At 44.8% G+C, this 23,630-nt stretch overlaps 1 protein-coding gene across 12 annotated transcripts in view; it reads right to left on the bottom strand.

Annotated features, from left to right (window-relative positions):
- Positions 1-6: 6 nt before the first annotated feature.
- Positions 7-23,630, bottom strand: part of Znf384 (zinc finger protein 384) — a 34,889-nt gene continuing 11,265 nt past the window's right edge. For 4 of the 12 annotated variants that reach the window (XM_029559829.1, XM_029559833.1, XM_029559831.1 and 1 more), the window contains exons 3-12: positions 16,129-16,199; positions 15,599-15,836; positions 15,316-15,363; positions 14,774-15,110; positions 13,690-13,782; positions 8,307-8,531; positions 7,456-7,638; positions 5,939-6,017; positions 1,708-1,866; positions 7-1,306 (exon numbers count right to left, since the gene is read on the bottom strand). In XM_029559829.1, coding sequence (XP_029415689.1) covers positions 875-1,306; positions 1,708-1,866; positions 5,939-6,017; positions 7,456-7,638; positions 8,307-8,531; positions 13,690-13,782; positions 14,774-15,110; positions 15,316-15,363; positions 15,599-15,836; positions 16,129-16,194 — 1,860 coding nt within the window. In that variant the 5' untranslated portion in view covers positions 16,195-16,199 and the 3' untranslated portion in view covers positions 7-874. Of the gene's footprint in view, positions 1,307-1,707; positions 1,867-5,938; positions 6,018-7,455; positions 7,639-8,306; positions 8,532-13,689; positions 13,783-14,773; positions 15,111-15,315; positions 15,455-15,598; positions 15,837-16,128; positions 16,200-23,630 lie in introns of those variants that run through there. The other 8 variants (XM_029559834.1, XM_029559835.1, XM_029559836.1 and 5 more) reach the window with 7 other exon arrangements.

The following is a 23,630-nucleotide window of genomic DNA, read 5'->3' as shown; positions in this document are numbered from 1 at the left end:
ATCCATGTCCGGCATCTGACCGTGGCACCTAGGGAGCTAAGTCCAGTCCTTTTGTGGGCCCTGAATTCTCCCTTCTCTGCAGCACCCTTGTTCTGGGGTTTCACAGAGAATACAGCTCCCAAAGCTCCTTGGGCTGAGGTGATGAGACTGAAGAGTGTAGGGCCTTGGTTGGCAGAGGGAGGCTGGAAGGAAAAATCCTAACCCACATTTATAAGCCACCCTTGGTCACCTGGGAAATCTCTGGCACCTTAGGGACCATATCTTAGCCACTGGTCCCCTTACAAATAAAAGAGGTGTAATCACCACCTAAATCTCCTATCCTACTACTCCTATGTAGTAGTAGATAGGAAGTTAAGTGTGATCATATATTTGGGAAGAAAATGGCTCACAGGGTCTGGGGCATGTGCAAAACCTGTTCTTTTACAGGTAAGCATAGAATGGGAGGCCAGTTGCATTTAGGACTCCCTTCTCTGGTATCTGGGAAGGCCATCCTCTAGTCTTCTATCAGCCCCAACTTTGAGAATGAGGAGGGAGAGAAAAGGGTAAGTGCCCACACTGGACAACATCTTGTGAGGTTATAGCAGATCCTTCCTCTTAAGCACCAACCCCCAATTTTAAAAGCTTTGCTTGGAAGGGGGCTGTTAGATGACACTATCAGCTCAGGATTCCTTTGCCAATCAGGAGGGCTGATATTCCTTTTGAAGAACAGTTGAGAATAAGGATGGTATCTTGTCAAGGAAAGCCATGACTGAGGCCCAAGGAGATGAATACAAGGCTTGTCAAGGAAGAAGAGGACTTTCCCACCAAAAGGAGTTGGACAAAGAAGGGATGAGAACTTCTTTCTCCTTTTTCCAGTGGATGACAGTACGGATCTCTAAGAGCTGGCCAGGTGTTCCACCTGGATGGTGCTGGTGGTGACAGTGAGGCAGATGTCCTTATGATGCTCCGCGGTCTTATAGGGGGTCAGGTCAAAGGAACACTGGGGTGGAGGGTTGGGGTTGCTGTCCCCACCACCCCCACTCTGGGGAGTTGCCCCAGGGGATTGGAAGTGTGGTGGTTGTGGTGGTGGCTGCTGCTGCTGCTGTTGCTGCTGCTGCGATGCCTGGGAAGCCTGAGCCTGAGCCTGAGCCTGGGCCTGGGCCTGAGCCTGAGCCTGAGCCTGAGCCTGAGCCTGAGCCTGAGCCTGGGCTTGAGCCTGGGCCTGGGCCTGGGCCTGGGCCACTGCCGCCGCCGCTGCCGCCGCCTGTACTTGTTGCTGGAGATCAGGAGGGTTGTGTTTGCGCATATGTTTCATAAGGTATGTTTCCTGAAGGAGATGGTAAAAAGAAGTTGAGATGAAAGAGAGGGAAAAAGATGAACTGCGACTATCATCCTGGGTTCTTACTCTGTCTTGAGTCTATTTATGTAGGGACATTCTGGAGTCAGGGATAGGTAGACCTCAAAGTAATAGTTTTAGGGCTCATTGCTGAGCAGAAAGGAGGGGAACTGTTTGAAATCACCATGGACACTGAGCTGGCAAAAAGAAAGTTTTCTCACAAAATTATAAATGGTTTTAGCTTGCCTTATGTTTAAAATGAAGACTCACCAGGTATCACTCTTTGCAGGCTACAGTTGGGCATGTCTAAATTCTTCAGGTATGGTTCTATTTCTGAAGACTGATTCTGGTGAGACTGAGGGGAAAGAAAAGGAAAAGTGCCAAGCACTCACCGATGTATATGCCCGACTGCAGATTGTACAGGTATACACCTTGGCGTGCTTCACCGTATGTGTAGATAAGTGAGCCTCGAGTGAGGCTGCATCTGTGTATGCTCGATGACAATTGTGGCACTTGAAGGGTTTATCTTTGTTGTGCTGCCGTCTGTGGGACTGAAAAAAGCAGAGACTAAAATGAGAACTGTTCTATCCTGGCTTTATGGAGAGCCCTGAGGAGGGTATCAGACTTCCAGCTCCCCTTCTACAAGAAGGCAGGAGAAACTGCTTGGAATTAAACTTCAGGAGCTAGAGGCTATGGAAAGAAATGTACCTTATACACCATATACCAGGATCCCAAAAGTTAGAAAGACGGCTTACACCCAGTCTCCCACTTTTAGTGGTTCTTAAAGTGATATGTGGGAATCTCTAGGAACTACCTGGCCCTTTCAAGGGGCTCAGAAAATCAAAACTCTTTTAAAAATGAGACAAGGGCCAGGCGTGGTGGTGCACGCCTTTAATCCCAGCAGTCAGGAGGTGGAGGCAGGCGGCTCTCTGTGAGATAAAGATCAGCCTGGTCTACATAATGAGTTCCAGGCCAGCTTGGGGCTACAAAGAAGACTTTATCTCACACAACAACACACACAGACACACACACACACACACTTCCACCAAAAATTAAGTGGAAAACAATAAAGAGACCCAATGTCAACCCTTGGCCTTAACATACGCTTGCAGGGTTGAGTGCACCCATACGCACACAAAAGCACATACCACAAATCTGCATACATTAAATGAGACAAGCGTCTGTCTTTGTACTCATCATCTCATAACTGTACAGAAGTTACAAGATGTGTGGTATCATGATACACTGAATGTATCAGATGTGAGTCTATGTTCCCCTTTAGCTAAGCCAGAGATTGAAGAAATCTGCAAAAATCTTGGGTGTAGTGGGACACAATCCCAGCACTCAGGGGGCTAAGGAGGAAAGGTGGTTGGTTCAATGCCCACCTGAGCTATACAGCATGGCCGTGTATGTAAAACTAAATCTTATGGGCTGGGCACATAGCTCAGTGGTAGAGTGCTTGCTTGGCATGGGCCATAAAAAAGAAAGGAGGGAGGGAAGAAGGGAGGAGAAAGAGAAGAGAAACTTGAAAATGTGAAATGCCATTCTTCAATTAAGTTCCCTTTGTAGGATTCAGAAATCTTTGTGTTCTTATATGCTAACTGTGCTAATTATGAAGGGTTTATACAATGCTATTATTTATGGTTTCTTTTTTTGTTAAGATAGGGTCTTGTGTGGCCCAGGCTACTGTCAAACTCCACTGGCTGGCCTTGAACTCTTGATCCTCCTGCCTCTACCTTCTAAATACTAGGTTTATAGACCGGGACTATTCTCCTTCTTCTTTCTATGAATATTTTATTATTTTTATTTTATGTATATGAGTGTATTGCCTGCATGTATATAAATGTACCTGTGTCCTGCAATGTCTGAGGAGGTAAGAAGAAGGGGTCAGATTCCCCTGGAATTGGAGTTATGGACAGTTGTAAGCCACCACATGGGTGCTGGGAATCAAACCTGGGTACTCTGCAAGAGCAGCCAATGCTCTTAACCACTGAGCCAGCCCTCTTTTTTTTAAAAAAAAAAATCATATTTATTTTTCTAAATTTTGTACGTATGAATATATTACCAACATATATGTAAGTGCATGCATGTCATGCATGCAATGCCCATGGACATCAGACAAGAACACTGGACATACCCTGGAACTGGAGCAATGGATATTAGTTACCATGTGAGTGCTGGGAATCAAACCTGGGTCCTCTGGAAGAGTAGACAGTGCTCTTAACCACTGAGCCATCTCCCAGCACCCCCATCTTTTTTATTTTATTTTATTTTTGGTAGACAGGGTCTGCCTATAGCCCCAGCCAGCCTGGAACTCTCTATGTACATCAGACTAGCCTCAAACTCACAGAGATTTGCCTGCCTCTGCCTCCCGAGTGCTGGGATTAAAGGCATACCCCACCATACCCAGCCTAGCACCCTGTCTTATTTTCTTTCACTGAACCTAGGAGCTTTCTCATTAGGGTCAACCAGCTGGCCAGTGAACCCCAGGAATACTCCTGTTCCTGCCTTGCCCCACCAGCAGAGGGATTATAGGTGTGTGCTGCTGCACCCAGCATTTTTATGAGAATTGGGGCTCAAACTCAAATGTTCATACTTGTGTGATGTGTACTTTATCAACTGAGTCATCTCTACAGCTCTTTAAATTTTTTAAAAATGTGATCTCAATTTTAAAATTGTTTTATTTTCATTTTATGTGTATAAGTGTTTTGTCTTCATGTTAGTGCACCCATGCATGCAATGCCCATGCAGGTCAGAAGAGGGCATCGGATCCCCTGGAACTGGAGTTACAAGACTTGTTAGCTGCCATTGTAGGTCCCTCTGTAAAAGGAGCCAATGTTCTTAATCACTGAGCCATCTCTACAGCCCCCTTAAAGGTTTTGATTTTATTACTATTATTATTACTTGATTATGTGTGTGTGTGGGGGGTTGTACATGAGTGCAGTGCTGGAGTTACATGTGTTGGGAACTGAACTTAGATCCACTGGAAGACCATGTGCTCTTAACTGCTGAGCCATCTCCCAGACCCTAATTTTTTTTTTTTTTAATTTGCTTATTTTTTAAAAGAATGTGTATATGTGTATGGCTGTGTGAGTAAAGTGCCCAGGGAAGCCAGAAAAATGTGTCAGAGCCCCTGGAGCTGGAGTTACAAGCAGTTGTGAGCCACCTGATATGGGTGCCAAGAACTGAACTAAGGTTCACTATATAGTCCAGATAAGGTTGGTTTCAAGCATTTTGCCACTATACCCAGGCTGCCTTAGGGTTTGAGATTTTTGGCAGTACGACCAGGAATTGAATCTATGACCTAGCATACAGTAAGCAAGCACTATTAGTAAGCTATAGAATCACATTATGTGCAGGCATGGACATGCCATGGCACACATGTAGTGGTCAAAGGACAACTTTTGGTAGTTGTTTCTCTCCTCTTTGAGTTCCAGGGATGGAACTTGGGTAGTCAGGCTTGTGGCAAGTCCCTCTGCACACTGAGCCATCTTGCTGGTCTACAGTCCTATGTTTTTTTCAGTTTTTAAAAAAATAATTTTTTAAATTTCTATTAGTGTATTGGCTGCATTTATGTAAGTGCATCTGTGTTGTGCAATGCTGCAGAGGTCAGAAGAGGGCATCAGATGCCCTGGAAGTGGAGTTATGGAGAGTCGTTAGCTGCCATGTAGGTGCTGGGAATTAAACCTGGGTCCTCTGCAAGAGTAGCCAGTGCTCTTAACCGTTGAGCCATCTCTCCAGTCCCTTTTTTCCATTTTTCTGAGACAGGGTCTCACTATGTAACCTTGGCTGGCTTGGAATTTACTATGTAGACCAGGCTGGTGTTGAACTCACAGAGCTCCATTTGCCTCTGCCTCTCGAGTGCTAGGACTAAAGGTGTGTACTACCATATCCTGCCTCTCCCCCAGTCCCTTAAAAAAATTTTTATTGGTATGTGTGTGTTCAGTATACACACACATGTATATATACATGCACTGAGTGTCATGCTTTAGGAGTCACCCACCTTGCTTTTCAGATAGGGTCTCTCATTGGCCTGGGGTAGGGGTTTGCCAAACTGGTCAGAAAGCTGTCTATCCCAATGATAGAATTCCAAACACATGCTAGGACTACCAGTTGTTTTGTTGTTGCTGTTGTAGAGGCAGAGTTTCACAATGTAGCCTTGGCTGGTCTCAAAGTTGCTATGTAGACCAGGCTGGCCTGAAACTCACAAGAGATCCACCTGCCTTTGCCTCCTGAAAGCTGGGATTAAAGGTGTGTACCCCATCATGCCCAGTGACTAACAGTTTTTTTTCTGTGGGTTCTGTGAATTGATCTCAGATCCTCGTGTTTGTGTGGCAGAGACTTTACTGACTAACCTAATTCCCCAACTTGCTTGTCTATGTTTTGAGACCAGAGTATCATTAAGTTACCCAGGCTGGCCTGAACTTCCTCTGTAGCATAGGCTGGCCTTGAAATTTAGAACCACCAGACCTCAGCCTTCCAAGTAGCACTAGCAGGACAGCTTCACCTCAGTAATTTTAAGAGGGTATAATCATTCTGAAAACCTTTGAGAACCACAGTACTAGTCAAATGGCACTTCCAATTCTCAGACTCCAGGTCTTATGTGGAAACTAGAAGACTTACCTGCAGATTGGAGAGTTGTGTGAAGGCCTTCTCACAGCCTGGGTGTGCACATTTGTACGGTCTATCACCAGTGTGGATTCTGCACAGGGTGAGAAGAAAAGAATGAGTATGAATGTCAGCAAGGTGATTTGAGGACTGGGTCCTTAACAGATCGTCTCCAGGCTCTTCAGGTTCCCTCCTAAGGAAGCTCCTCAGATGGATCTGCAGGAGGCACTAGCCTTAGCTCCTCTCTGACCTGGAATAGTTTGTAGGGTCTGCTTTCTGGTCACTGCCTGTAGCACTTAGCTCAAAGTGTGCGCCATTGTGCTAGGGGAAGAGGGGCTTGAAGACTTGGCATCCAGGACTCAGGCAGTTCACCATTTGGCACACTTATCCAATTCCTACAGTAACTGTCCCAGTGAATGTTTAGAAACAAAAGGTAAACACAACTGTAAGGAAAAAGAAAACAGAACACTTCCGCCTCAGTCCCCATCCCACAGCCAGAAATCATCCCCTCAACCTTGAGTATCATACCCAGAGATAGTTCAGGTATCAAAGAAAAGCAGAATTAGGCTGATTGGGGAAAGTAGCAGTGATAGTAATGGAAATTCCTGGAAAGGGTTTTTCCCCAGTTCAACTCCCCAACAGCTGGAAATGCTGACATTAGAAGCAATTTAACCTCTTTCCCCAACATCACAGGGTTGTTGAAGAAAGCCCAAGACTTGAGGGTGCAGTGACACTTTCTTATCAGGGACTTCAGAACCATCTCTGTGATCAGTGCCTTTCTGAACCTCTGCTTTAAAGCCTCAAAATATCTTTATGAGGCCAGCCGGCTCCTCGTCTCAAAGCAGCGTCTGATCACTTTCAGGTGGGAGCGTCATACCCACAGCAACAGGATGGTGGCCACACCAGGGTTCCAGTTCAACTTGAGACTCCACAAAGGAGACCATGAGCTCTTTTGTTGGCAGGCTGCCTTCCGCCTTGTAACTCCAGACCAATGGGATGGACAGTCATGTCTTACTTATAAAATAGGAACCTTTCCATTTTGTTTGCCAGTTCTCTGTGAATACTTAAATCATGTTTCATTTTGTTCTCGATTCTTGGCATCCCTTGGAACTTTGCTTGTTGCTGTGTCTCCAGGCTGGTGCCAGCTAATGTCTGATTATATCTCCCATTCATACTTGGTGTGCTGAGGGTCAGAGGTATGGCCTTCTAAAATCCAGTCTCTGCTTTGGTACCAAGATGTGTGCTCAGTGTTTTCAGGGAGGTAGATGAGGCCAAGAGCTGTCTCTGCGCAGGTGTGCCTGTCTCATCAGTCTTCCCAGCTCTTTCCCAGAAAGGCTCTCTTAGCATCCACTTGAGTCTCCAGTGTTGCTTGGTCTTTTTTTGTTGCCAGTCATATTCTCCTCCAGCCAGGTCTCTCCTCCAGCCAGGTCTCTCCCCCGCCCCCCGCATGCGGGTTGTTGTGTGTGTCCAGGGCGGGGGGTGGGGAGGGCATGCCAGCGGGGCGGGATCAGTGGCCCGCCCCTCTCCCTTACCGTGTGTGCTGCTGGAGGTGGGAGAGCTGGCGGAAGGCCTTCTGGCAGTAGGAACAGTTGTAGGGCTTGGCCCCCGAGTGGATGCGGAGGTGCTGGGCCAGGTAGGAGGTGTTGGCGAAGGTCTTGGAGCAGTGCGGGCACTTGTGGGGCTTGATGGTCTCCGTGTGCATCTTGGAGTGAATCCTGCCGAAGAGGAGAGGAGGGAAGGGGGGAGGAGGAAGCAGTTCGACACCACGGGCTCAGCTCTCTGCTGGGTGAAATGATGTTGCTTGACGGATGACAGCACCCCCTCCTCCCTCCTCCCAATAAAGCTCCGGCTGGAGAGGCTAATGACGAGGACACCCACTCTAGGTTGTTGCTGATTGCAAGTCGGTGGCTAGAATGGCAGTGAGATGATGAAGAGCTGCAGCCCAGAGCTCCTGATAACCTTAAGGTGCTCAGTCTCCTCAACCTCGGTCTTTTCCTAAGGTTACACACTCACCACAGTTACCCTGTTTCCAAATAGCAATTTGAATATAGACCAATACTGCCTGTTCCCCATGGGCCTGAAGTTGAATGCACACCATGGCTCTGAAGTGAAGCATATAGTAAAAGCAGGGTCTGCTCTGTAGAAGATTTCCAAACACAGAGAGAAACCACAAAAATTGTTCCAGACTTGGGGACTGGAAATCACAAATTTTAAGGCCCCCCACACTGCTAGGATATATAGTTTATTTTTCAGACAGTAATAGGAGAGAATTAAAGATTTCAAAAGGCACAGGTGAAAGGGGAAAAGAAAACATGTGGCGAGAACATGGTGCAGGCAACATGGCCTTCGGGCTCTCAGTCAGGTAGGGTAAAAGCAGCCTTACCGGGTGTGCTGCTGAAGATGGGAGAGCTGGCGGAAGGATTTCTCACAAAAGTTACAACTGTAGGGCTTGGCCCCTGAGTGGATACGGATGTGCTGGGCCAGGTAGGAGCTGTTGGCAAAGGTCTTGGAGCAGTGCGGGCACTTGTGGGGCTTGGTCTCGGTGTGTGATTTGGAGTGGATCTGCATCTCCGACTTTGAGTAGAAGGTCAGTGAGCACATCCGGCACCTGGCCAAGCAAAGGCAACATTAGAGCGTTCCCTCCAGAAGGAGCTGCTGAGCCCCGCCACCATGCAGAGAGAAGCCCACCTAACTGACCACTTTCCTATTCCAGCTACATGGCAAGGCTCTATTTTGTAGGAGCTTTTTCTTATTGCTTTATGTTCTTTTCCTGAAAAAAGGTCTCATTTATGCCAGGCTAGTCTTGAACTCACTATGTAGCCAAGGCTGGTCTTGAACTCATGAACCTCCTGTCTACACCTCCCAAGTTCTGGGATTATAAGCATCTGCCATCATGGCCAGCCCCTTATTTTTTTTCTGTAGTCTAAGCTACTAACATGGTGCACAACACATAGAAATGCCTAATAAATGTTTGCCGAATGACTGGATTCCCTAAGTGTACAGAAATAAGGACTGAACCCTGTTAAGGCAGAAAAATATCATGGGCTAGGTGAATATGGATTTTATTGGAGCAGATAATTTGTTCCAAATATTTAAAGAGCTCCTCAACTTCCCCATGTTTATCTGTTCCTTAGTATTCTTCAAGCCCCCTATGTAATAATGAAGAACTGACAAGATATGATTTTCTTCTGTCTCCAAATGACTGCCTTCTCAATGATTTCCCCATACTTCCTTTTTGCAGTGACTGCTGAAGAGATGGAGGTGGGTAAGTACCAGAATTATTTGGAGGGGCTTTCCCAAACCTCATATCTCTAGTCTCTACCCTGTCATTGATGTTCCATTAATTGTCCACCTGTCCCTGCCCCCAGCCTCAAGCCAATCAAATGAGAACCATTTTTGAAATAAGCCAGGGTAATTGTTAGGAGTGGGTGATAATCCTTAAGTTTACAAGAAAGGCTGATAAAAAAGTGTTCCATGCTAAACCTCTCCTTTTTCTCAGCACATAAAGCCAATGTCAGCACTCCTAAATGACATCAAGAGCACCTGAATACACCTTTACAGGTCTCCTGAACCAGTGACTCTTCCTGCCCTGTCACTGTTCAACAACATCAAAAGGAGGTTTCTGATAAGTTAAGCCGTAAGTCCTTAGACTTTACTGAGTAAAAGCCAATTGTATGTAGTCTAGAGATAGCTTAGCAGTGCACACTGAGTGAGCAGAAAGGGGAGTGGCCTGGAAGTCAGGGCAAGCTGCTCTTCTCCCCATCTCTGTAAGAGAGACATGGGATGCTGTGGGCTGATGGGTCCTGCCTTTTTCTTCATTTTGAATTTATTTAGAAAATAGCTGAATCAAGACCAGAAAGAGCACAAACTTTCCTCCTAGAGAAGTTTTACTGCTATAGGCTCCACACTAATGCTTTCAGAAATTCTCACAACTGATGCCAGGCTTCATTTGCTGTCACTTTACAATTGGAGGAAACCTGACTCCCTGAGTCGCTGGCTCTTGCCTGAGAAGCCCCAACTCTGCCAGAGAAGAGAGTGGCATGGTCCAAAGTGAATGGTCAACAGCAATCTAGAGACCTGGGTTCTATTCCAACAGAGTTCAGTTATAGATCACCCACTAACCTACATCTTGATTTTCTTTAAAACAGAGAAATTAATTTTTGTACCTGCAAACACTCAGAATCATCAAAAGTAAGTTAAATGTTCTCTAGTAATGAAATGGCATCAATATTAACAGCCTCAGTGTTGATGCTGATATATTACTACATGTATTTCATTAAGACTAAGGTTAGTAATTGGACACAATTCATGTGGAAGACAACTGTACGAAAGTTGTAAAGTAAGTTCCTTTGGTAGCTAAAATTTCTCAGTTCACGTAGGACATGTTCATTTAAAAAATATTTTTACAGTGCTGCTAATTGGAACCTAGGGACTGCCACACACCAGACAAGTGCTCTACTACTGAACTGTGTCCTCAGCCCCAACACATTCATTTTAATTTAAATCTCCTTACTTTGTGTGTGTGTGAAAGTATTCAACACACAACTCTACCCTTGAAGTGAAAGTTAATTATAAAAATGAAAATTCGTGGTGCTGCACACCTTTAATCCCAGCACTTGGGAAGCAGAGGCAGGCGGATCTTTGTGAGTTCGAGGCCAGCCTGGTCTACATAGTGAGTTCCAGGATAGCTGGGGCTACAGGGAGACCCTGTCTCAAAAAGACAAAAAAGACAAAAAAAAAAAAAAGGAAAATTATCCTAGCACTTGAAATGATTGATATGAGGTTCAAGGCCAGTATAGTAAATAGTGGGAGACTGTCAAGAAACCAAAAAAGAACCTTCTTCAACAAAGCTTTTTATTTTATGTGTATGAGTGTTATGCCTGTATGTAAGTGCACCCATGTCGTGCAGTGCCCACGGAGGTCAGAAGAGGTCGTCGGATCCCCTGGAACTGGAGTTACAGATAGTTGTTAGCTGCCAGGTGAGTGCTGGGATTTGAACCCAGGCCTTCTGCAAGAACAGTCAGTGTTCTTAACCGCTGAGCCATCTCTCCAGCCCCAACAAAGCTAAAGAACTTAACTAAAAATGAACTGGCTAGCTGGGTATGATGGCAGGTCGATAAGGAGTTCAAGGTCATTTTTAGTACATAGCAAGTTCAAGGCCAGTCTGGGCTGCAGGAGACCCTGTCTTAAAACAAGAACTGGAAGAGAATAAGCAGTCTCAAAAGGTAGGAAGGTAGGATGAGGGAGACAAGGATGAGGATGACGGCCATGACGAGAACTGCTTTGGGTAACCCCGGGAATGAGGTTGGGCACTTTCAAGCACCTTTGCTGCTTCTCCTCACTAATCTAGCAAACATTCTCCCTGTTCTACAAAAAGGAACACAAAAGCTCCAAAACCAAGTGATTAGTCAGCAGGTGAGCTATTCCCTACCATAAGGATAACCTAATACGACAGTCTTGTCAGTGGAAACACTTATGGAGAGGCTGAAGAACCACCAGCCAGGTGAAAGCACTGACCTAGGTGACCATAAAGTACAGGCTGTGCATCCCTGATCCAAAAATCTAAAATCCGCAATCCTCCAAAATCCAACTTTCCAAGCACTAACATCATACTTTCAGCAGAAAATTCTACACATGACTTCATGGGACAAATGGAAGTTACAATGCAGGCTCACCAAAAATAATGTTTAAAAATACCTTTAGACTGTGTATATAATATTTGAAGCATAAATGATATTTTTTTTTTCTTTTTAAAGCTTGAGGACAATTTTATTAGAGTTGAAAAAAAAAAATCACAGGGCAGGCAAGCTGTAAATCTCGGCAGCTGCCAGGAGGAAGGCAATGGAGAATAGGAAGAAAGAAACTCCAAAGAAACTCGTGCCTTTTTTTGTTAGGCATGGAGGTTCAGCAGGCAGACAGCCACAGGGCAGACTAGCAGACACATGGCTAGGGGAAAGCTTTAGAGAGAGTGAGGAAGCCCAAAGTGTTACAGAAAGCACACCCAGCTTAGGCCAGTATCCAGAAAAAAATCAGAAAAGAAAAAGGAAAACTTACACCTTTCTGAATCCTGACTAACAGACCTAATAACAGTAACAGATCCTCATGGTGGCTCCATAGAGATGGTCTCTTTTTTATTTTATTTAAGAGAGGTTATGTAGCCTAGGCTAGCACTGAATTCCTGATCCTCCTACTACAACCTTCTGAGTGCTGAGATTACTGGTATGTGCTACCACATCCAGCTTCATAAATGAATTTCATTTTTAGACTTGGGTCCATCCCCAAAGTATCTCATTATATAATGCAAGTATTCCAAAATGTGGAAAAAAAAAAATCCAAAGTCTCAACCACCTTTGGTCCCAAGGATCTTTGATATGGAATACTCAACTTGTATTTCTAACTCTGAAGTCTTAGGAAGCTAAGCAAAAAAGTCCTCTAATTTAGGATGTTAGGTGGCTGGAAGAAACCTGTGAGAGCTGTGGCAATGGGCAGCTAGCAAGGGAAAGAAAAGCTGACATCCTGTATCACCGTGCATTACTCCAGGGGACACTGTGCACATCCAATACAGTACAGTCACCTTGGAGGCTTGCAATGCAGTGTCCCTGGTTTAAATGATCACTCTGAATTATCCCAGTTTTTTCTAAGATCCAGGACCATTTCAAAAGCTCTTTCCATACAATAGATAAGGGTCTGGCTGATCTTCCCATTTCGTAGGTGGGAACAAGCAGATAAGCTGACTTACCCCAAATAATAGACCCTAATTCCTCCAATACCCAGTCAAATGTACTGACAGCTGGAATGGAAGTAGTTGAAGCACATGTCCATCAAAATCAGGATTGTTTTTTTTTTTAGTTCAAAAACACAGTAACAAAGTCAGGATTCTTTGTGATTTAGAAGATCCCTTTGGACTCTAGAATTTTAAGTTTCTGAAGAAATTCTTTTCAACGAAGACTATAATTAGTCACCTTTCAGTTACAGAGTTCTTTTTAATCATGAGTGTGGGGTCTTCTAAGAATGCCAAAAACTCTTGAGTAGGTACAAAGTCCTAGCAGGTTTTCATCCAACTGTATATCCAAAATTCTCTGCGATACATACATATATCCATACACAGTTGGGAAATCCAGAGATAATTTTAATGTGAGAAGGGAAAAAAATTAACTTGGCAGAATCAGAGGATTCTGGTCAAGCAGAAGGGCTCCCTCCACAGGGTGCTACAGAATCTTCCCGGTATTCCTACAACACATTATATAAATGCATCTCCATGTCACAGTGACCTCACTTTAAGCAAATACATAAAAATCCAGGTTATCTACACAATAAAAAGGGATTTTCATTGTAACTGATATAATAAAAAGAATGCCTTTAAATGAATCAAACTTGTCAGGTACCTTTATAATATGGTATGATGTAAACATTTTCCAGGAACACTTATTGTATAAAGTGGGGTACACCTGTAATAATAAAGCTACAATGAACTTCTGGATTATAGCTGGATTCTGCAGTGCTCAATATATTCTGCATAGCAACATTGCCCTCTTTTTCATGTATTAAGAGGTATTTGAACAGTGTACTTGTGGCTACTCTCCACAGTAAACTATACAATGCAAGTAAAAATAAATGCTAAGTAATGAGTAGCTCTTAACTTTCTGAAGTTCCCAACATTTTAAAGCTTATCTGATATATACTCCCAACAAATGGGAGGCATACACAGAATTCTCCCCATTTTACAGATGAGGAAACTGAGGCGCAGAGAGGGGAAAAGGACTTGCCCAGGGTCACACAGCAAGTTCGTGGTGGAGCCGGGAACTGAATCCATGAGCCCAAGGCTCTGTCCATTTCCTGTGCCGCAGTTCCCTTCGCTCCTAAAATGGGAACAACATTGCCCATCTCGGTACACTAAGGACAGAACCAGTCTCCCAGCCATGCAAATCTGCCCCTGTCTATATCAAAACTGTGATAATAGTTAACCCATTCTGAACAGTGGGACCAAATGCCCCAAACCCACTAGGGACCCTGATAGCTCTCAAGGAGATTATAAAGTTATTTCAACTTTCAAAGGGCAAGAAGATTTTTTTAAATGTAATTTTTTTGTTTTTGGTCTTTTTGAGACAGGGTCTCCCTGTAGCCCCAGCTGTCCTGGAACTCACTATGTAGACCAGGCTGGCCTTGAACTCACAGAGATCCACCTGCTTCTGCCTCCCGAGTGCTGGGATTAAAGGCGTGCGCCACCACACCCGGCTTTAATGTAATTTTTTAAATACAGTATCACATGCAAATATGCACATAATACTGTTTTGCAATGGACAACTTAGAGAAAGTGGAGGATCAAAATGACTTCCATGAATTAGAAAGTGAGCAAATAGTCACTTCAAAGGTATACTATTCCTCCGACCATTTTATCCCATCCCAGCCATGCAGGGGCTGAAGGGCTCAGTGCTCAAACACCACCCAAGAGCTGGTGGATGGCACACAGGTTAGGTTAAGTGCTTACCAGAAAGATTTCTTGGAAAAATAAGAAACAGAAAGCAAAACAGCTGCGGACTGAGTCTGGAACTCAGTCTGAAGCCTTATTGTAAGAGCGAATCCTGTCACTCATGTCACTCAAAAATCAGTTAAGGACTATGACACCTGAACTGGAGTTAAGGGGGGAGGACTGCACTCTGGGGGAAGAGCAATTAAGGAAGTGACAACAGCTCAACCTTCCTATCTCACAGCAGGATTCCTGGACATGCAAGTGGCTCTGCAGTGGGAAGCTGTTGAGAGCACAGAGCCTGACTGGGATAGGACCCAAAGAAGATAGGGGAAACTGAGACAGTGACCCTCAATCCATCCTGTCCCGGATTTGATTCCTACCTGTAAGTTTTGCCATCTTTCTGATGGTCGTGGTCATCCTCAGGGGCAAGGACGTAAGGGTCACTCATCTCGGGAAGCCCTGATTCCAGCATCCGCTTCTTCTTGCGGCCCCGAGGAGGCTTAGGAGGAGCCACACTACCGCCACCACCTCCACCTCCGCCTCCTTCCTCAGTTAGGGTTGATGCTACCTTCTTGGAGAGGTCAGGGACCACCTGTAGGGCTTGTGAGCCAGGGGGGAGAGCTGAGACAATCATGGGAGCCGAAATAGGGAAGGTCTGAGCTGATGAGGCTGTGGTCACAAGAGAGCCTGAGGGGGATGTGATTACCAAACCAGGACCTAGGATTGGGAGAAAAAAGAGATGGGATGATGTTGCTCATTCCTAACCCGAATCCTATTTCCTTCTATTTCCCCCAGAAGTCTCATTAACCCCTTACCACCACCCTCCACCCCACCTCCCAAAGTTACAGGAAACCCCAAACCCTATAGAAAATAATGGTCTCCTAACCCCTGTCCCCACCCCCCTGGTAACAGTGAGATTTACCCCTTGATTGACTCCCTTCTCTTCTCCACCTCTGAGAACAGGAGACTCCTTGATTCAGAGAAGGAAAGAATGTCACCTCCTCAAAGGCAGGGACCGCATCTTCTACTTCTTTGTATCCCCCACAATGCCTAGCACATTGCTAGGCACACAGTAGGCACTTAATAAAAATCTGATTGAGGAATTAAACATATACCCCACTCCCCATGTCCTCAGAGCCCTCCAGACTGGGATGCTGATCATGGGAGATCAGCACCTCAGATTAAACAGGAGCAGAGGTGCTTACCTGCAGTCATCAGTCCTGTAGATGGCACAGGGACTACTGTGATATTCTGGGTAACAGATGCCTGGCTGTGTGGGGTCAGCTGTTCTGACTTGGACTCTGTGTCCATGCTGATACCAGAGGGCAGGGACACTGAGGCAGGCACGGTCAGTAAAGTGGGGTAGTGAGGTGGTGCCAGTCCACAGCCCTTCTCTGGCAACAGCTGATCCTTCATCTTGTTGATGAACATTGTGTTTTCAATCTAAAAGAAAAGGAAGGGGAAGAGGAATACTCTCTTAAGGCTGAGAAAGCCTGATATTTATCTGCTCCCTAAGCACTTTTCAATGTCTTCTCCTAGGAGATCAAGAAACAATAGTTGATATCTTTGCATTTCCAGACCCCAACACTATGCAATTCTCAGTAGTACGGGACTCAGTGAAACAGTATGTGGTTTATTTTGCTTCAGCCTCCATACAATAGAACAACTTCATAAAGAACTGGCTACTCAGTTAAAGTAAATGATTGAGGAGAACAAAAAAGCAAGCACCACTTACCTGCCCTGAGACTGTGGGTATAGAAGGCCAGAAGTATGGGTTAGAATTGAAGTGAGATTCTTCCATTCTACCTGAACAAAGAGAAAAGATCACATCACACCCAGGAATAACTGCAGAATTTTAATAATGGAGCAGAGTAATGATGGGAATTCTGGTCTCCGGCACATGTCACACAGCTTAAAATTAGCCATCAGACCTCAATGTCTGGACCAGGCAAGGTGGCACAGGTCTGTCATATCTCAGCACTCAGGAGGCTGAGGCCAGAGGGTAGGGAGTTTGAGGCCAGTGAGGATTACACATTGAGACTTTGTCTAAAAAAAGACACAGTCACCAAGCCCTAGAGCCCACCAAACACACGATTTTAGTTGATACTATGACAAAATTTAAATAAATCTAATTGAGATGCAGCATAATTTGCCAAGCTCCAAAAAACCAGAACTGGTATTACTTTCCTTTGCTGAAGAAATAAAATGAGGTCATGAAGGGAAAGGGGACGTGTGTGCCTAAGGCCACACAATGCAAATCACTCACTGGCCTGAAAACGCCATGGTTTCTTTCACTGTTCTCCCTTTCCTTCATTCCTTAAATCCATCTTCCTTGAAATCAAAATTTCAAGATTTCCAATCAATATCTATGCAGCTGTAATTCTATGCAGCTTGAAAAGGTTTTAGACTAGGTTTTAAGTAGGCAGGAACCAGAACCAACTAAGTAGCCCAGGCTGGCCTCAAACTAGCCATCAACCTGCCTCAGCTTCCTGAATAGCAAGGATTACAGGCACACACACCACACCTGGCCTACACTAGGTTACTGAGGATAATGCCACACAGGTAAATCCCACCAAGGTCAAAGAACATGCACGTGAGTACTGGGAACTGAGAAATTACCAGTTTTAGAATTTGTTTTAAAGATTTTATTTATAATTTGGTATATATGTGTGTACGTTTTGTGTGTGTGTGGGGGGGGGTGCCTGCAGAGGCCAGAGTAAGGAGTCAGATCCCCTGGAGCTGGAGTTATAGGTAGTTGTGAGCTGCCTGATGTGGGTGTTGGAACTGAACTTGGGGATGCTGGAAGAGCAACAAGTCTTCTTAACCAGTGAGCTATCTTTTCAGCCCTAAATCACCAGTTTTTAAAAAGAAGAGTTCTAGGGTCTGGGCTCCTGAGTTCATATCCCAGCACTCACATCTAGCGGCTCACAAACACCTGTAACTCTAGCTCTATGAGATCCAATGCCCTCTTCTGGCCTCTGTGGGTATTGGTACACATGTGTGTGCATACACTCACATGGATTCATACAAAGATCTTTTTTAAATACTAAAAATGTTAAAAAAAAAAGAAACTTAATAAAGCAAAAAAATTAATCATACATCAGTACAGAATCCAGGTAGCCCACCAATGATTTTCACAATCTGATTGGCTCTCTTGGAAAGGCTTCACCAGTGGTATTGGTTGAGAGTACCTTCCCCAAATCTTACACAGGAAAGACCTAACCTCACAGAAAGCAGTAAGGAGAGAACATGAGACTGGTGGGGTGGCTTAGCACCTATCTGGCATATATGAAGCCCTGGGTTTGATTCCTCATACCAAGGGAAAATAAAATCCAACAACATTAAGAATGGTGGTGGGGCCAGGTATGGTAGCACAGATCTTTAATTCCAGCACTTGGGAGACAGAGGATCTCTGAGTTCAAGGTCAGCCTGACTACATAGTGCATTCCAGGCCAGCCAGGGCTACATGGTAAGACCCTGTCTCAAAAATATGAAAAACAAAAGAAGAATGGTGGTGCTGAGCAAGATGGCTCGGCAGGTGAAGGCATTTGCCACACAAGCCTGGGAACCTGAATCTGATCCCTGAAGCCCACATAAAGGTGGAAGGAGAGAACCGACTGTTTAAAGTTGTTCTCTGACCTGCATGCATACACACATATACAGTAATAAACAGGGCCAGATATGGTGGTGCATGGCTTTAATTTCAGCACCCAGGAGGCAGAGATAGGTGGATCTCTGTGAGTTTGAGACCAGTCTGGTCTACATAGTTCCAGGCCAGCCAGTACTACAATAGTGAGACCTTGTCTAGAAAGAAAGGAGGAAGTGAGGGAGGAACAAGGGATACCAGGAACAAACATTATCACCAAACAATGTTTTAAAGAGGAGGAAATATCAAGTATCCTAATTTGATTTTTTTTTTTTTTTCCGAGAGAGGGTCTCCCTGTAGCCCCAGCTGGCCTGGAGCTCACTAAGTAGACCAGGCTGGCAATGAACTCACAGAGATCAGCTTGCCTCTGTCTGCCAAGTGCTGGGACTAAAGGCATACACCACAACGCCCACCCCTAATTTGAGTTTTTTTTTGGTCTTTTTGAGACGGTCTCCTTGTAGCCCAGCTGACCTGGAACTATGTAGACCAGGCTGGCCTTGAACTCAAAGATCTGCCTGCCTGTGCCTCCCAAGTGCTGGGACTAAAGGCGTGCACCACCACACCCAGCACTACTCTTGTGTTTTTGACTTTTAATTAAAAAAATCAGACTGGGAGTGGTGCCACATTCCTTTGATCCCAGCACATGGGAGGTTGAGAGGCAGGGGGATCTCTCTGATACTAAAACTGGCCTGGTCTACTTATCGAGTTTAGGCTAGCTGGGGCTACAGGGGAGACCCTTTCTCAAAAACCAAAAAAAAAAAAAAAACAAAACTTGAGACAGGGTCACATGTAGTCTAGGCTAGCTGGAACTCACAGCAATCCTCCTGTTTTAGAGCCTTAAGGATCAACAGGCAAGAGCCACCATGACTAACTCATCACATTCTTTGCTTTATCAGCCCGCTCATTTTTACATTTATGTATGTCTGGGTGTGTGTGCAGGCATGTGCAAGCCACAGTATATATGTGGAGATTCGGAGATTCAGAGGACAACTTGAGGGACTCAGTTTTCTCCTACCACGTGGGTTCCAGGTCATCAAACTCAGGTCACCAGGTTTGGCAGCAAGTGCCTTTACCCTCTAAGGCATCTTGCTGACCCCTAATTTTCTAAAATGCTACAAAAGAAATGAAATTTATTCCAGCCTATTCTTTCTAACAAGTATCCAACAAGAGGAACGCACCAATCTGCAGAAGCAGCAGCCTCACTCAACAAAGGTCAATACTAACTGACTAAGCAACTCCAGGCAAATCCTGGTTCCTGAGTTACAAAGCAGGCATCCTAGGAATCCCCAGGGGACTGGTTACAAGATCCCCCTCTTCCCAATGAGTACCAAAAATACATGTTCAAGTTCCTTTAAAAATTTCCTTTAAATCAGGCGTGGTGGCACATGCCTTTAATCCCAGCACTCAGGAGGCAGAGGCAGGCAGATCTCTGTGAATTCAAGGCCAGCCTGGTCTACATAGTGAGTTCCAGGACAGCTGGGGCTACAGGGAGACCCTGTCTCAAAAAGACCAAAAAAAAATTTTTTTTCCTTTATTGTAGTGTGTGTATGCTTGCATGCACACATGCACATGTGCCTGTGCACTGTGGCACATGCATGAAGGTCTGAAGACATCAGTAGGAGTCAGTTCTCCTACTATGTGCATCCCAGAAATTGAACTCAAGTTCTTAAACTTGGCAGCAGCTTTTACTCTTTGAGCCATCTCAACAGCCCTCAAACTTTTATAAAATGACATCAACTTGACAAGGCCCTTCCCACCAAGCCTGACGACCTGGGTTCAATTCCCAGAACCCACATGGTGGAAGGAGAGAACTGATTCCCACAAGTGACTTCCACATTGATAGTGTGGTATGCACAAACCCACACTCAAATATACATCATACACACAAAAATGTTATAAAATGACATATTTGTCCATTACCTATGCATATCCTTAAATATACTTCAAATTGTCTCTAAGTTACTTATAATTAGCTAATACAATTCAAATACTACATAAATAGTTGTTATACCACACTGTTTAGGGAAGAGTGATAAGAAAAAAAAAAAAAAACATTCATACCCATTCAGAACAAACACTCACCTCTGGCCTAACTGTAGAACAGCATATATCAACAATGTAACATTTTTGGTTGAATCTACAGATAGGAGGCCCACTGAACAGTAAGACTAGAGAACTTACACAAGATGCTTTTTACAAAGACGTTTCAGGCCCTCCTCAGGCAACAGAATCAAGAAACAATCTGATTATAGCCTAAGAGGATCCAATCTTGCCAAACTTTTTGGGAAACAGTGAATCACATCATACTCTGTATTTGTGTCTTCCCACTGTCCTTGACAGAGGAGTCCTCATTAAGAAGCAATGTGTGGTAGGCTGGTGGCGCATGCCTTTAATCCCAGCACTTGGGATGCAGAGGCAGGTGGATCTCTATGAGTTTGAGCCCAACCTGGTCTACATAGCAAGTTCCAGGTCAGCTGGGGCTACAGGGAAACTATCTCAAAAAGACCAGAAAAAGAAAGAAGCAATGTGTACTTACTGACTTGAATGCCAGTACACTCTATATGCATACATTTCAAAAATGATGCTAGAGGGTCAAACTTAAACCAAAGCCTTTATCTTACTCATCTTCCAGTCAAGAGAAATAACAAAAGGTAAGACTGGTGACAGGGCAAAGTAGGCTGCAGAACAAAAGAAAGGTCCTGGGATTTCTAATCTCTCTAATTAAGGAAGTTTGGGATAAACATTAAATGTATAGTAGGGGAAAAAAAAGGCAAATATATTATAGATATGAAAATTTACAAAGGAGGAACTGAAAGTCCAAAAATACTGTCCCCATCCTTATAGGATTCCTGACAGCTCACCAAGTTTACACCATGCGTGCTATCCTACCACTCAGGCAAGCAGTGTTTCTGAAAGCTCCCAGAGGTTCTAAGAGGGTGCTGAAGCTGCTCCAATCCTGCAAGATCTCTATACAATGCACAGAAAGTACAAAAACACCAGCAGGACCACCACCACCACACAGCTGGTAGTAGGGCATCTGATTCATGCCAATCACAATACCAGCAGCAGCAACACTAACCTGTTCAAGATAGTGTAAGACTCTTTACTTTTTTTTTTTCCGGTCTTTTTGAGACAGGGTCTCCCTGTAGCCCCAGCTGTCCTGGACCTCACTATGTAGACCAGGCTGGCTTTAAACTCACAGAGATCTGCCTGCCTCTGCCTCCTGAGTCCTGGGATTAAAGGCGTGCGCCACCACGCCCAGCCAAGACTCTTTACTTTTTAAATTCATTATTGCATATGTGATGAGTGTGTTGGCATGTGTGTGCCATGGTGCACATGTGGAGACTAGGTAACAACGTGTGTGCAGTCAGTTCTTTCCTTCCACCTTTTAGTCAAGCAACTTTACTTAGCTGAGCCATCTCACCAGTCCTCAAGAAAGTGTTAGGAGCACCTTACAACTCATACCACTTAATCCTGACCATCCTTAAGGTATGAATTCTTATCTTCGCGTTTTTATCTTTAATTTTATTTGTATTGGGGGAGGGGTGCACATGTGCTTACCAACACATACAGAGGTCAGAGGACAACTTGTGGGAGTTATTCTTGTGCAGTCAGTTCTCTCCTTCCATGATGTGAGTTCTGGGGATGGAACTTAGGGTTGGCAGCATCTATATACTGGGCCATCTTGATGGCCATGTTTTTGATTTTTTAAGACAAGGTCTCATGAAGCCTAAGACTGACCTCTACCTTCCAAAGGCTGCTAGGTTTAAAGCCATGTACCATGAAGCTCAGCTTCTATTTTTTCAAATAAGAAGGCACAGAGATCAGGGACCTAAATCCAGGCAGGAAAAACCAGGTTAAGGAAAGGGGCTCTGCTAGGTATGGTGGTGTGCATCTGTAATGCCAGCACTTGGGAAACAGAGGCAAGAGGATCAGGAATTTAAACTCAATTACACAGTGAGTTTGAGGTCAACCTGGGCTCTAAGAGTCTCTAACTCAAAAAGCAAAACAAAACAGCTGGGCGTCGTAGCTCATGCCTGTAATCCCAATATTTCAGAGGCTAAGGGAGTTTAAAGTTGCCATGAGTTCAAGGAAAGCCTGGGCTATGAAGTGAGACCTTGTCTCAAAATATCCAGAAGCTCAAAAAAAAAGCTCAGCATGGTAGCGCATGCCTTTAATCCCTGCACTTGGGAGGTAGAGGCAGGTGGACAGATGTCTGTGAGTTCCAGGCCAGCATGGTCCACACAGTGAGTTCCAGGCCAGCTGGGACTACAGGGATACCCTGTTTCAACACAAAAACAAAACCCAGAAGCTCATGGATGGGATGGGGGTAGGACTCACAGAGCCCCACGCCACACTGAGGAACTACTGGCAGTTAAGGACTGCTGGGAGGAGGAGTCATTTTTCTTTAGTGGTGTAGTCACCAGAAAGAAGGCCATTCTTCAGTAAATAGGAGGGGTAAGAGGGTGATAAATGTGACTGAAATACATTACATGTATGAAACTGTCAAAGAATAAATAAGTCAAACATAACACACCCACAGGCATGCACACACACACACACACACACACACACACACACACACACACACAAAACCAGCATAGTAGAACAGGCCTTTAATTTCAGCACTCAGGAGGCAGAGGCAGGCAGATCTCTGAGTTTTATGCCAGCCTGATCTACAAAGCGAGTTCCAGGCCAGCCAGGCTACATACATAGTGAGATCCTGTCTCAAAAACAAACAAACCTGAGAGTGTAGACTGTGCTTGTGACCCAGCACTGGGAAAGCAAAGACAAATGGACCCTGGGGCTCAATGGTGAGTATTAGGTCGCTGAGAGCCCCTGCTGGAAAGAAACAGGTGGCAGCTCTGAAGGAAAAACACCTAAGACCGTTTTCTCATGCCCTCCCCAACCCCACACAAACTCTTTCTAGGAATGCACCATTTTCCAGGTATTTTTGAACCACACTTTCAAATTTCAGCATTTTTGTTTGTTTTTCCTAACTGTGAGAACTGAACCTGAGGCCTCCCAAATGTTAGATAAATGCTCTCTACCTCTGAGTTATACTCCCAACCCCCAAATTGAAGCAACAACCAAACTGATAACAGCAAAATGATATGTAATCTAAGACCATATTCTTGTGAAACCTCACTTAGCTGCCAAGATAACTCATTTTGAAATGGCACCTGAATAAAAAGGCCAGTCTTAGGTGTGATGGCACATACCTGTAGGTCCAGGACCTGTGGGAGGCAGAGACAAGTGGATTAGGAGTTCGAAGCCATCCCCCACTACATAGAGAATTCAAAGCTAGCCTGGGCTATAAGAGACCCCATCTCAAAAAAAAACTTGGGGCCAGTGAGATGGCTTGGCAGGTAAGGGCACTTGCCACCAAATCTGACAACCTGAGTTCAATCCCTGGATCCCACAAGGTGAAAAGATAGGACTATCACAAGTTGTCCTCTGACCCCTGAACATGTACTGTGGTATGCCTATCCCCAGCAACACAACATAACTGTTAAATAAATGTGTGTGTGTGTGTGTGTGTGTGTGTGTGTGTGTGAGAGAGAGAGAGAGAGAGAGAGAGAGAGAGAGAG

The sequence above is a fragment of the Nannospalax galili genome, unplaced genomic scaffold (genome assembly GCF_000622305.1).
Source record: "Nannospalax galili isolate Female #2095 unplaced genomic scaffold, S.galili_v1.0 scaffold589, whole genome shotgun sequence".
NCBI lineage: Eukaryota > Metazoa > Chordata > Mammalia > Rodentia > Spalacidae > Nannospalax > Nannospalax galili.
Note: the sequence above shows the minus strand (reverse complement) of the source record. Positions and strands in the feature narration are given on the sequence as shown.